Source organism: Ailuropoda melanoleuca, chromosome 16, assembly GCF_002007445.2.
Source record: "Ailuropoda melanoleuca isolate Jingjing chromosome 16, ASM200744v2, whole genome shotgun sequence".
Taxonomy (NCBI): domain Eukaryota; kingdom Metazoa; phylum Chordata; class Mammalia; order Carnivora; family Ursidae; genus Ailuropoda; species Ailuropoda melanoleuca.
In genome coordinates this window covers 77,353,584-77,372,105 of record NC_048233.1, presented here as the reverse complement: position 1 = coordinate 77,372,105, position 18,522 = coordinate 77,353,584, and the positions used below count along the sequence as shown (strand labels likewise).

General features: G+C 37.0%; 1 protein-coding gene across 1 annotated transcript; it reads left to right on the top strand.

Moving 5' to 3' along the window:
- The first annotated feature begins 10,729 nt into the window (after positions 1 to 10,729).
- On the top strand, positions 10,730 to 11,674 carry LOC100484716 (olfactory receptor-like protein OLF1). The gene has a single exon (XM_034645355.1). It carries the CDS (start codon positions 10,730 to 10,732, stop codon positions 11,672 to 11,674), a length of 945 nt encoding a protein of 314 aa, XP_034501246.1.
- The last annotated feature ends 6,848 nt before the right edge of the window (positions 11,675 to 18,522 follow it).

The window sequence follows — 18,522 nt, the reverse complement described above, 5'->3', positions numbered from 1 at the left end:
CCATTAAAGGGGTAATTATAGGTGCATACTGGGCTCTCCTCAAAACAGGGGCTCTCACAGGCCCTAATCCCGTGGCTTACTGTGTCTTGTGTCATGGAAACAGCACCCCCACAAGATCAGGGCAGTTACTGAGGACTCCCTGCTACAGGGTAAAGCTAAACCTGGGCCCACAGGTATATCCCAGTTTCAGCAGCGTGTGGTCTCCCCTGACCTCAGTCTGTTGCCAGAGACCATGGTGCTGAGTGAGTTACCTCTCTCCTGGACACTTTGGATAATCACGGAGCAGTTAGAGTCAAGTGAATGTATAGGAAAGGGAGTTTTTACACTTACGGACAACATCCCTACCATTGCATTGCACATGATAGAACTCTCTAGAGCGGTGGCATCCTGCCCCTTATCAGGACATCCCTGACCACAGAGGAGAACCCAGGATGGGCACAATTGCTCAGACTTCAAGCAGTCATCTTGGTACTCTGGCCAGTAATCAGCTCCATCTTTACCTTTTTATAGACTCTTGGACCATTGCCAATAATTTGACCATTTGGTCACCATAATGGCAGCAAAAATAATTCCTTATATAGAGTTGTCACAGCCTCTGGCAAATAGCCCCCAAGGGCATGAGACCCTTATTCTTACAATGGCAAATAAATTAACTTTGCCAACAGCTTGGATGATCATGAACATAAATCCTTCCCCAGGCAAGCGTTCAGATGATGCCTTAGCTCCAGCCAAGGTTGATCACAGCTTGCTGAAAGACCCAGCTCAACCCTGTTCACACTCCTGCCCTACAGGGACTACATGATGATAAATAGGTACTGATTTAACCTTCCAAGTTTTTGGCAATTCATTATGCAGCAATAGATCACTAATGTAGATGTCCTTTATCAGCTTGAGAAAGATCCCTTTTTCTAATTCATTAAAATATTTACTTGGACTGTGTATTGAATGTGTCACGTTGTTGGGTTTTCTTTCTGCATTTATTGAGATAATCTTATGGCTTTTCTCCTTTATTTTGTTCATATGGTTAAATAAATTGATTTTTAAATGCCCACCAACACTGAATTTCTGAAAATCCTTCTTGGTTTGTTATATTATCTGTTTTAAGTAACATTGGATTTGATTTACTAATATTTTGTTAAGGACTTTTTGTATCTGTTTTCATAAGTTAGATGATAATATTATCATCTTTTAAAAAATTCTTCTCGGGTTTTTGTTTTAAAGTTATCTTGGTTTCATACAAAAAGTATAACACTATGCTATATTTGTCTATTCTCTGAACAATTTTGCATAATTTGAAATTGTTTCTTCCTAAAATATTTAGAATTCACCAGATAAGCCCTTTGGGCTGGTACCATTTTTGCAAGAAAATTTTGAGTGTCATTTTTTTCTGAATGCAGAATAATAGTTTGACTTTTTAAACTTTGTCTAATGTGGTCATTATAATGTCTTTTGAAAGCCTTTATTTCTGATGAGAAATCAACGCTCATTTTGATGTTTGCTTCATTTGATGGTTGTTTGGGCTACTTTGTATATTTTATAGTTATTTTTGTTGTTGTTTTGCTTCATTTTCTTTTATTTAACTATTCTATGCCTAGATGTAATTCACTTTGCATTCATTATACGTTCACTGAGATTCTCAATCTGAGTGTTGGTGTAATTTCTCTGTGTTTTTATAGAATTATTATTATTATTATTTATTTTTTAGGGATCATGTTTTCCTGCCTCTAAATATTTCTCATGATTTTTTAAATTTATTTTACAATGGATATTTTGCATAAAAAAGCAGTAGAGACTTAAGTAGACAATATTTGCCCTTAGAATTAAGAACAATTCCTCTGTATAGCTGCTAGGATAAGGGGCGGAGTCAATCAAATCTATAGTTTGGTCTGGAATTTTCTGCAGCTTTAATTAGATTCATTTCCCCATTGGCTCTAAATACTTCTATTATTTATACATAGTGAAGTGGTGAGGATTTTTCCTTTTTTTATTGCTCAGTTTGGTAAAAATAGAATTTCTTGTCCATTCTTTGATGCCTTTGTGTAGATTCAAAATAGCTTTATTCATTATTTTAATTGTTTTCAGTAAGATGGCTGGTCTGCATGTCTTAGGCTGTCACAGTCCCAAAACAAGAAATCTCCTTTCTTACAACGTACTTGTTCATTCATGTAAACTAGCTTTTCCCCTTGCTTTGACAGTTTCTGTAGGACTGATTTATGGTTAAGTTACCATTAACCTTCCTAATTTGATACTTTTTTAGAACATGAGTTCAATATTAATTCAATTGTATTTTAGTTGGTCTGCCATAAAAGTAATTCAACCTATTGGGGTATTGATACCAAGGGTAAGAAAGTATAGAATCAGGATTTACTGTTTAATGATGCTTTATTGGGGCTGAAAGTCAGAATATGATGTGTGGAGAGAAGAGAGACCTCTTACCCAAGTAACAGAAGTGTTTCTTAAAAGAAAATAATGAAATCTGAAAAACACTCCTACAGGATGAGAAATCAAATGCTGTTCAGTTGAATGAAATAACAATGACACCAAAGGTCTCTAAGAACATGGGAAGATGAGGGGTGTCTTCAGGACTTAGACGTACTACTTAGGTGATTACATGGCTGTCTCTGGTGCCATCTAGTGTGTAGAAGATGTAACAACTCAAACAAAAGGAAAAAAAAAAACAAGTGTTCGTTCTCTCCCAAGCAGTCCCAACATGAAAGAGCACTTGCTGGGAAAGTCTGATTTCTTAAGAACTGGTTCAATGTGGGCATTCAAGGTATTTGGGTGACAGAGCATGTATTTTTCTGGTGACTTTCAATACCACATTGGTTTCAGGTTCTAAGCAAAAAAATCTTAATAAAAGCCCTCTGACTCATCAATTTTCATTCATTCCCCTGTTTCCTAATATTCAATTCACCATTCATTAAGTTAAATTAGTTCAATAAGTTGCTTATTATAGATCTATTTTTCAATTAATTTAATTATTTTCTATAGATTCCAATTCCTCGGTGAATTTCTACGCTCTTTTGTCATTTTTCCAATTAAATTTTTTTAAACCTACCTTTACAATTATTTTAAAGTTCTCACTTGCCACCTCCAATATGTGGTTCATTCTTCATTTGCTTTTAGCCTTTTTCCCTTCGTTATTGCTCATAAGTCTTGTCCACCCTTTGTGTATTAATATGTTTGCTTATTTCATGCCTTATAGTGACTAAAAAGAAAAATGTTCCAGATGATTTCACCTACCATAGATGGTTCAATCATTCCTCTGATGAAGTTAAGGTTGCTAATCTCAATTCAATCAGAAACTGATCTGAGTTGAATCTTCCTTACAGTTTTGGCGAGATGGAGTGAACCTCCAGTTCACTCCTATTTGTAAGGCATGGCCTTCCAGGTTTTCACTTCAGAACTTGGGCTCTCTCCGCTTGACTTGTATCAAAAAAAAAAAAAAAAAAAAAAAAGTTNAAAAAAAAAAAAAAAAAAGCTTGGGCTCTCTTTGTCTCTTCAGCAAGAAGAGAAAGAATTTCCTATGTTTCAGAGGTTTCTGGTTTGTATCTTTAATCTGCCACCCTGACTAACTTTAGAATTTGGTAAATGCCAGTGTCACTCTGTGTGTGAGGCCATTCAAATTTCCAGTTTTGCACTACTCCTGTGTGTGCAATTGCTGAAAGTTTGGCAAGTTGTTTTTGTGAGTTTTTTTGTTTTTTTGTTTTTTTGGGGTTTTTTTTTTGTCCATCTGAAGCCCTGTTCCAGGGACCATACTTGTATTCTCAGACTTGATTCTCAGGGAAATGTGGTTTCTGATTGTCAGGTCAAATGGTAAATCCCTTTAAGTTTTTGCACTTTTTTATTCTCAGAACCCAAATTCATAGCATGTCTTTGTATCCTAAGCACTAAGAAATCGGGAGAAATTCCACTTTGTTTTTCCAAAAGTTTTAGTGCTTTTTGTCCATTAATGCTAAAGCTGTGAATTTAGGAAATATCTTGAGTAGAAAATCTACCATTTGTTTGAGGTTCCTCACATCTTCATTTTTGATATTCCAGCTCTGTGTAACTGCCAAAAGTTCTAGAAAAGCCCATATTCTCAGTCTCTTGCCTGTACTCATACTTGATAAATTCTTAGAGGGACATCTGTAAGTTTTCAGCTCACTTCAAAATAAGTATAACTTTTCTCGAAGTTTCTCTCGTCCTTCGAGACCAGAACATATGAGTTTATATGTATGATGCAAAAGGTGATTTCCTCCTGTATTACAAAAGTAAACAGTTGATAAGACAAAACCGAGGTTACTGGTCTCCGTAATTAGGAAGAACACACCACACAGAGCTTTCACAGTTTCAGTGGAGAAGGAAGCAAGGAAAGAATTTATTAAGAATTGGACATTTGGTTTAAGGTAGATCTTTCAAAGCAAGAATTTGATAGGATTGGCCAGAGATCAAGAGACAGTAGTTCAGGTTGGTGGAAACAAAGAAAGGATTTTGTGGCAAGAGATCCAAAGAATTTGAGGAGTAAACTGTTGATGTTTTCCACTGAAGAGTCTATGGGTTGTTGTGGAAATTTTTGTAATGAACAATCAAAATATTTGCCTGGGCAAAAACTCTTAGATCAATTTAGTCATGCTAATAAAAACAGAAATCTTAATCTTAATGTAGATGTTAAAGTCTGGTTTTAGTTCTTCATTTCCAGGTTAAGTGTGATGATAGGCAGTATCTAAGCTATAAGTTACTTTTTTTTTAATGTTTTTTTTATTATATTATGTTAGTCACCATACAGTACATCCCCGGTTTCCGATGTAAAGTTTGATGATTCATTAGTTGCGTGTAACACCCAGGGCACCATGCAATACATGCCCTCCCTACTACCCATCACCAGTCTATCCCATTCCCCCACCCCCCTCCCCTCTGAGGCCCTCGGTTTGTTTCTCAGAGTCCATAGTCTCTCATGCTTCATTCCCCCTTCTGATTACCCTCCCTTACTTTATCCCTTTCTTCCCCTACAGATCATCCTAGTTCTTATGTTCCATAGATGAGAGAATGATATGATAATTGTCTTTCTCTGCTTAGAAGTTACTTTTAATTTACCTTTTTCCCCCCAAGAAGTTATTAATGGGAGCAAAATTTACTATGAGTGATCACATCCTACCTCAAATGGAAAGCTGTTTTTAAAATTTTGTATGGAAATGAGAGATTATTGAGTTGTGTAAATACTATATCTCTTTCTTCTCTCAATAATTCCTACATGGGACATACCTGATCCGTTGCTTCCAAAGTCCTGTGTTATTTTCTGATATCAGATAATATAAAATCAGATGTAGCAAAGTAATATCACCTGCAGTGCCTTCTTCGTAAACTAAAATCTGAAACTAAGAGCCAGTATCATACTTGGTACAGCTGATCTGATGTTAGAAAGTTATATTTCAACTGTATCTATTTGCCTAACAACTGTGTTTTTCTAGAACTCTTGAATAATGAGTACAATCAGCTTATCACTATAAGAAAGCTTCCTTTCATCCCACCTTGTCTTCTAGCTCTCCTGATTACTATGGCAGGGACATTTAGAATCCTCATAAAGAATGGTGCAAAATCCTAGGAATTAGGCAGCGATTCCAAACATTTTGCTACAGAGGAATGCTACTGCTGCATTTTACAACAGTCTTAAAGGCTTGGACCTCTGCCTATGGGTTCAAATAGATCACTCAGTTGGTGTTGGGTTATCACTCTCCTCTTTGAAAAGTAGGAATAGGGAAAGGGAGTGGGTATTTTTTATCTATTAATGGATGAAATTCTAAATAATTGCACCATAAAATGTAAATTTGTATAGAAAATTGGTTTCATTAAAATTATTAAAGTTTAAAACATATTTACAATTTTTTCATTACCATCATTATCACAGTAAATTTTTAAAATTTTTAAATTTTTTTACAGCAAATTTTTTTTCAAGATTTTATTTATTTATTTTGCAAAGAGAGAGTACAAGCAAGGGGAACAGCAGGCAGACGGAGAAGCAGGGCTTCTGCGGGGGGACGATCCCAGGACCCTGAGATTATGACCTGAGCTGAAGGCAGACGCTAAACTGACTGAGCTATCTAGGCACCCCTACAGTATCTTTTTTCTTTTAATTGTTAAATTCTCAGTATAGCCATGTTATGCTAAAATGACTATCGTTTTTGCTTAAATTGTTAACTTACAGTTCATCAACCCTGCCACTAAACAAAATAATTTCAATAAAATTTGCATATAGATGGGAGGATCACCCCGCAAATAAAGAAGAAAACTAAATTCAGATCTGAGTTCACCATAATTGGGGAATTTTTCAATAGTTAGAACATCCACAGTGAATTGAAGCTGTGAAACTCCTCTCCTTAAAAACAATTAAACTGAAGTTACCTGGCCATTTTTCAGTCCTGAATTAGATTTTTACATCAGATATTAGTTTTAACAGGATTTCCCTAAGACTCTGCAAATATGAGTCATTAATAAACCCGTTTTATCCTGTGAGAAAAAAATTAGAGCTTATAATATAATTAGTGACACTATTAGACACTGTGTCAGATGCTGTGTATATAAGACTAATTAGTTGAGGAGAGCTTGTTCTTAATAACTGGGATGGTTCTGCCATCACTTTGATGCTTTCTGGCAAAAGATACTCATCCGTATGTCCTTCCAGCGTCTCAGGAAGCACCTGCTGGAATCAGGTTCTACAGAAACCTTTACTGTGCTCAGCTTTTAAGGACATGAGAAAAAATTATCAATTTTCAGTACTGATAATAATAAGTAACAATTTTTGAGCTTCCATGGAGTTTTTGGGAAAAAAATTAAATGGTGATAGGTTTTCAGATATTTGAACTATTTCCAAAGAATCTCCACAATAAAGAGGGTCCTTCGGGATTCCAGGTGTCATTATAAAGAACCCCAATATGACTAAGATCGGCAAGTGCCTATTCAAATTAATACTACCAGAATTTCTATTATCATTACCAATTTTTTAGAAAGATATTTCACAATAACAATAACCTGTTAATTATTCTCTAGGTGCCCCTTGGATATGAGCATGTTTCGAACCCTTCATTTATTAGGTCCCCAATGACACGAGAAAGCATGTATAAGTCTTTGGTTCTGCTGATGAATTGATTCAAGCAGGTAATTAGAAAACAGCTCCTTCCTTGGTAAGTGGCTTCTGTGGTTACTAGAGTGGCTTTAATTGTACAAAAACAGGATTCTGTGGATCTGAGAGCAAGAACCATGGAATTGTGTTTAAATGGTTCAGAAATCACATTCATCAGTTGGTATTGAACTCACAACATAATCTCTCTTGGGTCATTGTTTCTTATATAACTTCTACAGGGGTCTAAAATACTTTTGATTTATATAAGCTCTTTTTTTTGGTTACAGATAAGAAAAATGAAACATGGTGGGTTACCTGACAATTTGAATTAATTTATTTTCTATACTAAGATTGTTTTGTTATAGATTTGGGAAGACTTTAGTGAATTATAGCTTTTTTATTTTTCTTTAAATTTTAGTTAGTTAACACACAGTGCAATATTGATTTCAGGGGTAGAATTTAGTGATTCATCACTTACATACAACACCCAGTGCTCATCACAAGTGCCCTCCTTAATAGTCATCCCTATTTAACCCATGCCTCTGCCCTCCTTCCCCCTCCCCCAGCAACTCTGTTCTCTTTCCTTAAGAGTCTCTTATGGTTTGCTTCCCTCTCTCTTTTTTTTTCTTTTTTCCTCCTTCCCATATGTTCATCTGTTTTGTTTCTTAAACTCCACATATGAGTGAAATCATACGGTATTTGTCTTTCTCTGACTGACTTATTTTGCTTAGCATAATACTCTGTAGCTCTACCCATGTCTTTGCAAATGGCAGGATTTTATTATTTTTGATGGCCAAGCAACACATATATAAGAGGATATATGTCCCTTCTTTATCCATGCATCAGTTGATGGACATTTGGGCTCTCTCCATAGTTTGGCTATTGTTGATAATGTTGCTATCAACATCAGGGTGTGTGTACCCCTTCGAATCTGTATTTTTGTATCCTTTGAGGAAATACCTAGCAGTGCAATTGCTGGATTGTAGGGTAGTTCTATTTTTAGCTTTTTGAGGAAATTCCGTACTCTTTTCCAGTTTGCATTCCCACCCACAACTGAAACGTTGTATTTTGATTCAGTCTTTTCATTCATTACTTTTTGAAGCAAGAATCTAAGATTCACTATCTTCTCCTACCTTGTCATTCACACCTCTCTCATTTCTCTAAATGGACAAGATGACCAATCAGAAATTCTCAAGAACACATGCCCTGCTTTTTCCGTAAACATGGAAGCATTTCTTCCTGCTTTAAGCAACAGCCAGTCTCACGGTGGCACCCCCCCCTTAGTAATCCAACCACCTTCATGGTCGCTCTCATGAGCGTTGGCTTGGGACACACCTGGACTTGAATTATGCCTATCAATGAGTAGCTTAATGACATGGCATATTATTTCAATGTTTGTATCCAAAATACAAAATTAGTAATAAGAATGCAGCTTTATGTATCACGAGGGCCAATGTATCACGAGGCTTTGGAGTCAGAAGCTTGGGTTTCAGTCGTGTTTCTATCACACCTTACCTCTCAAACTCTCTGTGCCTCAGTTTCTTCATCTGTAAAAGAAAGAGGACTGCGAGGACAACAGCATTGTAATTGTGTGTGTGTGTGTGTGTGTGTGTGTGTGTGAGTGACAAATTATATATAATGTGTTTAGAATATTGCATTGCGTGTAGTGATCATTATGTAAGTGATAGATATTATTAATAAAGTCTTGCCACCTAGTGCTGCTCAAAAGCTAAGGGTGGAAGAGAACAGGGGAGTAATTAAAACTAATCTTTACTTTTTACATACCATGTGTCAGTCTCTCTAAAGTGTGACCACATAGAAGGATGGATAGATAGATAGATAGGTAGGTAGATGATAGATAGACAGATGATAGATGATAGATAGAGAGATAGATAGATAGATAGATAGATAGATAGATAGATAGAGATACAGACAGACAGATAAATTTTTGTAACCTATGTAACCGTCTGAGATGCCTGTCATTTTTACACTACCGATGAAGATATATCCATTAAATTGCACTGGGTCACACAGCTCGCACGTGACCAAGATGAGATTCTAAACAAATTCTTACTAACTCTAGTGTAAAATTTTATCTTTTCCAAATATCTTGATGACTTTGGAAACAGACAAAAGAATAAATGAATCACTGTCCCACTGTCGTCCTGCATCTCATTCACCCTCTGAGGAAATACCATGACAGGATATTAATCCTCTGGTTCCCTTAGGCTTCTCTGTGCCCATGTCCTAGGGTGTTTGAATGATTAGATGACGTAAAAGAATGAAGTTCACACCACTGTCGCTGACAGAATACATTTTACATAAATGAGAGAACAAACCAAAACAATTTGGTTCCCTTCCTGGCAATATTACCATAGCTCATTGAATAGTTTGCTTGTTTGTTTTATGTATTTCCAAGTACATCTTTTAAGGTTAAGAGAAAAGTTTTTGTACTTCAAGCTCAAGTTCCATTTTTTTCCCTACTGAAAAAATTCTGAGGTCCCTGAAACAAGCTTTGACAGAATTTTTAGACTCAACACCCTGAATTATACTAGCATAAAAATAAATGGGAGCTAACTATTTTTGTTTGCACAGAACATATAATCAGTGAGGAGGCCATATACAGTAAGAGTTTTGAATTAGAAGCCAACTTATTACTAACTTTTTGCCCACTTTATTCAGTCAGCTAATATTCATCAGGCACTCACTAGAAGCCAAGAATTCTAATAAATGCCAAAAATAGAAAAATGATTAATTTAACCATTTTGGTTTAGTATCTTTTTTTAAATTAAGATTTTCTTATTCATTTGAGAGAAAGAGAGAGACAGAGAGCACAGCAGGGGGAGAGGCAGAGGAGAGGGAGAAGCAGACTCCCTTCTGAGCTGGGAGCCCGACATGGGGCTCGATCCCAGGACATGGAGGTCATGACCTGAGCTGAAGGCAGACACTTGACCATCTGAGCCACCCAGGTGCCCTCTTTGGGCTTATTATCTTGATGGGATTTGTGGAGTCACCTAAACTCTTTCCTGTCAAGAATGTACTCACAGCTGATGTTTACTGGCATTTTTTTTTCATTTCATTAATATCACATTTACTTCATATTAAAAAAAATAATATAACCAGCACTGCTCTGCCAGGAGTACAACGTACTACTATCTGTTAAATCCTGGAAAGAAAGAGCAAATTGCTCTACTGTTATCCTAAGGCAGACTCTAAAGTTAATTTATGTTTAATAATAAGTGTATTTTTCCTCTCTTCATATCATCATTAGTCCATCCATTAATCCATCACTTCTTTAATCCCCTGAACCAGCTATTATGCTATATCTGGGTAAGAAAAAGTAAGCAAAATCAGATCCCTACATGCAGAAACCAACTATCCAACAGAAGACAGAGTCATTCATCAAACGAATAGGATAAAACTAGCGACCGTGAGATCTGATAGTTACTAAATTCTGAAATGCATCTCTCGGGGTTTTTATTTGAAAGGGAGTTTGGGCTTGGAGTCGTTGCTTGCTTGTTTGTTCCCTGCAACAATAAAATAACCATGTAATTATATCTGTTTTTCTCTTTCCCTCAATGTACCATTTTAGGATGTTAGAATTCTCATAGAAAGAAAACAACACGGAATATGGAATTGATGGATGGAAACTACACTTTGGTGACCGAGTTTATTCTTTTAGGGTTTCCGACCCGTCCTGAACTGCAGATTGTCCTATTCCTCCTGTTTCTGACATTGTACGGTATGATTTTAACAGGGAACATTGGATTGATGATGTTAATCAGGACCGATCCCCACCTTCAAACCCCTATGTATTTTTTCCTTAGCAACCTCTCCTTTGCAGACCTCTGTTACTCCTCCATCATTGTTCCCAAAATGCTGTTCAATTTCCTCTCAGAAAACAAATCTATCTCCTATTATGGCTGTGCCCTACAGTTTTATTTTTTCTGTGCTTTTGCCGATACAGAATCCTTTATCTTGGCTGCCATGGCGTACGATCGCTATGTCACCATCTGTAACCCTTTGCTGTATACAGTTGTGATGTCTCGGGGCATCTGTATATGGTTGATTGTCTTGTCCTACATGGGTGGCAACATGAGTTCCCTGGTTCACACATCCTTCGCCTTTATTCTAAAGTACTGTGATAAAAATGTCATTAATCATTTTTTCTGTGACCTCCCTCCCCTGCTTAAGCTATCCTGCACAGACACATCCGTTAATGAGTGGCTTCTCTCCACATATGGCAGCTCAGTGGAAATTATCTGCTTCATAGTCATCATCATCTCCTACTTTTTCATCCTTCGCTCAGTCCTGAAGATCCGCTCTTCCAGTGGGAGGAAGAAAACCTTCTCCACATGTGCCTCTCACCTGACTTCTGTGGCCATCTACCAGGGGACTCTTCTCTTCATTTACTCACGACCCAGCTATCTGTATTCTCCCAGCACCGATAAATTTATCTCTGTGTTCTACAGCATTATCATCCCAGTGCTGAATCCATTGATCTATAGTTTGAGAAATAAAGATGTAAAAGATGCTGCTAAGAGAGCTCTAAGGTTAAAGGTGGATTCTTCATGAACTATAATGCTCTGAGATTCATCTAAATCCCCAGTTACGAGCTCTAATTGGGAACATGCAACATGCCTACCAGCAGACATGCAAAGATTTTATCGAACACTTGGTTTTCATACAGCCAAATTCAAGTCATAACCCCGTGATGGAAGAAAACATTTAAAAGTTTCAAAATTGCTGCTAAATAATAGAGTACCATTCAATGATTACTCACTTGGACTTAATGCTAAAAGGTGTCTTATCAGGTAGTCTTAGGGATGGTAAATACCTCAGAAAAGCATGTGTGTGTGAGCATGTGTCCGTCCATGTGTAAGAGATCTCAGTTACATGGTAGATTACTAGTTGAGGGAGGAGGCCAGATTCTCTTGGTTCATATGCCAGCTCTGTACCCCGCTAGTGAGTGGCATTTTGAATAAGTTACTTCATTTTTCTAGGCTTCAGTTAACTTATCTGTAAAATGGGGAGAATATAGTACACAGATCATCGATTGTTGGGTGATGAATGGAGCACATGCTGTGAATAGTTCCTGTACCACTTTAAGCCCTTGATAGATGTTAATTATAGATATATTTGTATAATAGTTCACATTAATTAAATGTATATTGTACAAGGAGATGGTGAGAGGTAGAGATGTCATGGAAGCAGTAATACAAGATCAAATCCATGTTCTTAAGTTCAGTTCAACAATCTGATGCTTACCTTCTATACTCAATCTACTCCCAAGTAATTTGGAAACTTTTTTCTAAATAGCACCTTGAAGAATATAGGTTAATTGCAAGGAAAACTATTTGATTTGTCTTCCTGTCTATCTTTTATCTTTTATACACCAAAGTATTATTAGACGGATGGAACATCTTTCTCTGTCCTCTCAGAAACAGAATCAGCTTTCCAATATATCATCTGTACCGTCATGAGGAGATCAATGCATGTGCCCTGGGGGGATATCTGAAGACTGAACTTAGAGGCACGTATCTGCAAAATGTGTTTCAGTAACTGATATTTTATGCTGTACCTTATTTTTTGTTATTATATTATTTTTCTCTATGATAATAAATATTTACAAGCTTTGACCCGGAAATATCAAGGTTTAAAAAGTATGCTTAAATCCATGTCCTCTTTGTTGCACAAGATACAGCCCAAATTATTGCCAGTTTTTAATTTCCTTAGGAATCTTGCCTTTGGACTTCTGACCAAAAATGCTTCTCCTAAGCATTTCTGTTGTTTCATTCGCTAAGAAGAGAGCACAGTCACTCAGTCACACACCCTCCAGCACACTCTAATATTACATTTATATTTACTAAGCCAAGATTCACTTGGCCAAGATTATAGAGAATCCCACAGAGCCATATCAAATGCGTATCTATCAACAGATTTTCACGTTCGCTAAGCTCTTAACATATACAAGCATCTATTAGCGAGAGTGTTTACAGTGCAATACTACATATCCAGCTACCCATGAAAATCTTAGTTTTGTGACACCATGGCCTTTTCATGCTCAGTAATTACATCACTAAATATTACACCACTTATGAGGAAGTACAGCTGTTTTCAAGTGAAGGAATAATTAAAAATACAAGGTATCGGTAATTTTTCAAGGTCCAAAGACCTGCTGTTATTTGCTGAGCTTTCTAAATGGTCCACACTGCTTTTCCCACTGGGAGCATCCTATATTTCATCCATGGGGGGTTCCGGGCACCTGCTAAATTCCCAAGACTGTGTGTAGCCAGCAAGGTCTGAATTTATACTTGAGGCCCAGCACAGTCAGAACTTTCTGAGGTCACCCACTTAGCTAGGCCTTCCTCTGTGGTTTTTGCTGATGCCTGTGTGGTCCCCATATTCCCAAAGCTGCTTAATCATCATTTAGGTAATAAAAGCAGAACCACAATAAACATTATGGGAAGAGGAGCTTTATGCCTGAACCTCATGCAAATTCCTTTTTTTTATTAATTCTAACCTGAAACCACACTAGAAAGATTTGGGAAATGCAGCTCCAAGCCATAACCACATTGGCAGAAGGATCCCAAATAAACGACCCCTTTCAACATGCTATTTCAAGACATGTCTTGTAATCACAATCAACTTTCAAGTAAGGCGACAGTGAAAGCATGCTTATTTCTAACAAATGCATGCATACAACTGAAAGAAAAAGAGGCTACCCAAAGTTGTATACGCCATTTTATCCTTAGGGGTGGTCTAAGGCCCTTTTAGTTAAGTCACACTCCTTTGATTTCCTATAACTTGCAAAAAAATTGAGACAGAAGTTTAAACCTTCTCACCATATCTTATGTTAAGAAGCAGGGGAATTGGAGAGGTGGAAATATTGGTTAATATATTTATATCAAAACAAAGGAAAAACACAGCCATAACCCCTACGGTCTTGCTTGCACTACTGGCCACAGGATCATAGCTGGTATATAGAATTTCCTTTTCTCCACAATCTCTTCTATATTCCCTTTAATTTCAGTGAGCATCCCAGGTGCCTTGTTTTCCTGTCTTGTGCAGTGACCCAAACCTTTATTCCCCAAGTATAGGTATCATTACTAGTTCTTTCTACGTGGGACTGTTACGGTTTTCTATCAACTTTGTAATCCTAGATATGGAATTCTAAAAGGTGCTCCCAGAGGCTCTCTTGCCTTCCAGGAACATACCCCACTACCCTAACTCTATAGTAAAGATCACCTGTCCCTTTATATTCAAAACCGATCACCCCAACTAGTAGAGAAACCCCTTTTTGCCTATTGACTAGGTAGCAAGTGTCTCAAAGTGACCAGTTAGCAGTCTTGGCATTAGTTCAATGGAACCATTTTGTGTTCCCTATTTAAGGATTACTTACTTATTTATTTATTTTAACAAAGACCAATAGCCCCTAAAATTGAAAGGACTGGAAGCAAACTTTTCTTTAGCAGGCCATTAGGAATGATAAGAGAGGGGCTACCTCTTTTTCTCTGCTTTTTCAGAATTATCAGGATCTAGGTGAAACTCTTTAAATGCATTATCCTTGTATATATGAACTATATTAATGGAAAAAATCCCCAAATCTAATAAATTACTATTCTTTGCACATCACCTTCCATTTCAAGTAGCCAGAAAGACTCAGCAATGAATATTTAGGAAAGAGCTGCTTTTGCACATGCCTGTCATATGGAGTTTAGAGAACACAAAATCTAAACATTGGTCTTATTCCTGAAGTCTCAAATGTAGTCGAATATATTGTATATATAATTTTTATATGAACAAAAGCAACATAATTCAATAAAGGATGTACTAAGTATAGAGAAGGTGATGGAGTCCTAAAGTCAACGAAATGGTGAATCATATGTAGTCAGCGGATGGGAAGAAGACATGCTCCCTGAGAAGAGCAGCCTGGCAAGCAAGGTGCAGTTGACAAGAATGCTTTTAGCATCATTGTTCACAATAATCAAAAGGCAGAAACGACCCAAATGTTCATGCAATTGATGTATGAATTAACCGAATGTTAATTCCATAAAATGAAATGCTATTCAGCCATAAAGCGAAACAAAATTCTGACACAAGCAGCAACACGGATGAACCTTGAAAAAATTAGGCTGGAGGAAAGAAGCCCCACGCAACTTAACACATGTGTATAATGTTGTTTATATGAGATGCCCAGAGTGGGCAGCGTGCAGACTAGAAAGTGGGTTAGTGGTTTTTGGGAGCTGGGAGAAGGGGTGAGGGGTGTGGCACCTAACAGGTATGGGTTTTTCACAGTTCTGGGGTTAGATAGTGGTGATGGCTCAACAACCTGGAAAATATGTTTAAAAAACCAAAAAACTGTATACTCTGAAAGGGTGAATTTTACAGCAATCAATGAGACTTCAATAAAAAGAAAATACCATTGAATTGTAGTAACATACGCAAATGTGGTATGAACGAGAATGTTTCAAATATGGAAGAAATAAAATGAACAATCACAAGGAGCTAGAAATGATTAAAGAGGGTCGACTTGGGTTTCATTAGATTTCCTCTTTGACTAGAGGAAAATGATATAAATTCAGAGAAGCTAAAGCATACTATAAAAATAATTTGGGTTTTCTTCCTGGCATAGATCAACTTGGTGACGGTAGTGAAGCATTAAAGCTCAGCCTTTGCTAAAGTTGTTTCTAAATTCACAGGGGGCTCTACAGAACCAGAAATATAATTAATGATGCTTGCATAACATCAAAGCCTAAGGGCAGTCCCTTCAGAGATTCAAGTCCCAAAAGTACCTGCTAAAATAAAATTCTAGCTGCCTATTGTTTGGCCATCAAAGACCTGCTCATCTCAGGTAGGCTTCAAGATTCTATTTTAAAGGGTTGCCTGGGTGGCACAGCGGTTAAGCGTCTGCCTTCGGCTCAGGGCATGATCGGCGTTATGGGTTCGAGCCCCACATCAGGCTCCTCTGCTATGAGCCTGCTTCTTCCTCTCCCACTCCCCCTGCTTGTGTACCCTCTCTCGCTGGCTGTCTCTATCTCTGTCGAATAAATAAATAAAATCTTTAGGAAAAAAAAAAGATTCTAATTTAAAGAATATGGGGGGCGGGGGGAACTTAACTTTTAGGGGAAAAAAAGAGATCTGTTGTGTGTGTGCGTTTTTTTTAAAAAAAAAACGTCTTTTGCTTGCTTACTCAATTAAATAAACTGCAATTTAATGGTCAAAACTATTTTATTTTCAAAAATGAAAGCATCTATCTGAACTTAGTATTCACAGCATAAATTTCTAATTATTTTATTTTGATGCTGGTTTACAGGAAAGCTTCTGTTCCTTTCATCACTGGTAAGTATATACATGAATTTAAGTGTTTTCTGTTTTGTTTATTTAAAAAATAATATAGGCACCACTTTGCAAGTAACGACATGTGCAAATGCATCCATGTGTGAACCACATGCCATATTTATATTTACTTTGGTTCTAAATAACAAGTCCATTGTCCACTTTCTATTCTCATGTACAACAGAGATGTATACACATGCAAACACATGACCTACACATACATACACACACACACACAAGGAAGAGAAGCTTGTATTTCTCAGAAGCACTTATTGTCCCTCATTTTAGGTGTTTTTTTTTTTTTTTTTTAGAGAGAGAGTGAGAGCAGGGTTGGGGAGGAGCGGAGGGAGAAGGAGAGAGAGAATCTCAAGCAACTCCATGCTGAGTGTGGAGCCCTATGCAGGAGCCCATCTTACGACCCAAAAAATCTTGACCTGAGCTGAAATCAAGAGTCAGGTGCTTACCCGATTGAACCACCCAACCACCCCATCTTATTTCCATTTTTTAATATAAAAGTCCGTCAAGGGCGTCTAGCTCTTTATCTCTAACCTCCTGGGCTTCCTTCCTTTCTGTCAGCTTATCTTCTAGCTCACTAATTCCTTCTTCTGCCTCAGTTACCCTGGCTGAGCACTGGGTGTTATACGCAACTAATGAATCCTTGAACACTACATCAAAAACAAATGATATACTATGTGCTGGCTAAGTGATCATCATCAAAAGTCCATTCAAAATCCAAAGAGATGCAAATGTATGTATTAAATTCTGTTGTTTTCACTTATTATTATTATTATTTTTAGCATTTTTCTTTGGTTAAAAGACTCCTTCTTCAGCACCAACCACTCCACAAATGGGTCATAAGTACTGTGGCAAAGCAATAATACATTTCTAGAGAAAGGTCAGTAATGCTTGCTTCATGTCTCAGCAAACAATAAGGACAACTCAGACCAGGATCAGTAGCATAATTATTTTTACTATTATTTGCAATGTGACATGATCATTATTTCTAAAACTAATACAAAAAAAATCTTTTAATCTAATCATGTTTTTTGAAGGATATAATAAATACACTCTTTTTTGTGTGTTCATGGAATAGTTTCAAGGGTACAAAATGCTTAGTCCTACATCTTACAGCCTGGTCTTTCTAACATTGGTGTTTCTTCCATACAATTTTGAAGATGTAATGAGATATCAATTCATCCAAATATCTCCTTTGATGCAAGGGAGGTATGCTCAGAAAAATTAAAGAGCTTGTAGAAAGTCGCATACCTCATAAATGGCATCTAGATTTAGATCAAAGTTCCTCAACCACCTACCATAGATATTTTTTATTGTCACATTGGATAGTAATGTGTCACTTTAAAGAGTGACTATTGACCAAGCAACTTTATTAGTATGAAAGACAATTGCAGAAAGAAATTGTGTGGAGGGGCACATGCCCTAGGTGTATGGAGTGGGTGTCTTTATGATAATCTCCTGTGACCAACGAAGAATAACCAGCCCCTGGAAAGGAAGTAAACCACTGAAGGTATTATCAATAGAGATGTTAAAAGTGTTTAAGTTCCCCTGGTTAGCTTTCTATAAAAGACCAACCCTACAATGAAGGGGGGAAAGAAGAGGGGGAGATGAAGCATGAGAGACTATGGACTCTGGGAAACAAACTGAGGGTTTTAGAGGGGAGGGAGGTGTTGGGATGGGCTAGTCCCATGAAGGGTATTAAGGAGGGCATGTATTGCATGGAGCACTGGGTATTACACGCAAACAATGAGTCATGGAACACTATATCAAAAACTAATGATGTACTGTATGGTGAGTAACATAACCTAATTAGAAAAAAAACAAAAAACAACCCTAAATGTCATGGTTGGCAACCCTGTCAGGACCCCTCTCACTCTTGAGAGCTTTTTCTGTATCTTCACTAAATGAACTTCTATCACTTTCCTAAAGAAAAAAAAAAGAGAGAGAGAGGAAAGAAAAAAGAAATTGTGTTCTGCTTTACAGATATTGTGTGGTTGTCAGAAGCGTTGTATGTGTATCTATCATTTTCTTGATCATTTTCTCAAAAGTTTAGACAAGAACATAGAAGA

Bases quoted from the DNA above. Each gene is read 5' to 3' on its own strand.
- LOC100484716 (XM_034645355.1), top strand. From the start codon at position 10,730: ATGGAATTGATGGATGGAAACTACACTTTGGTGACCGAGTTTATTCTT.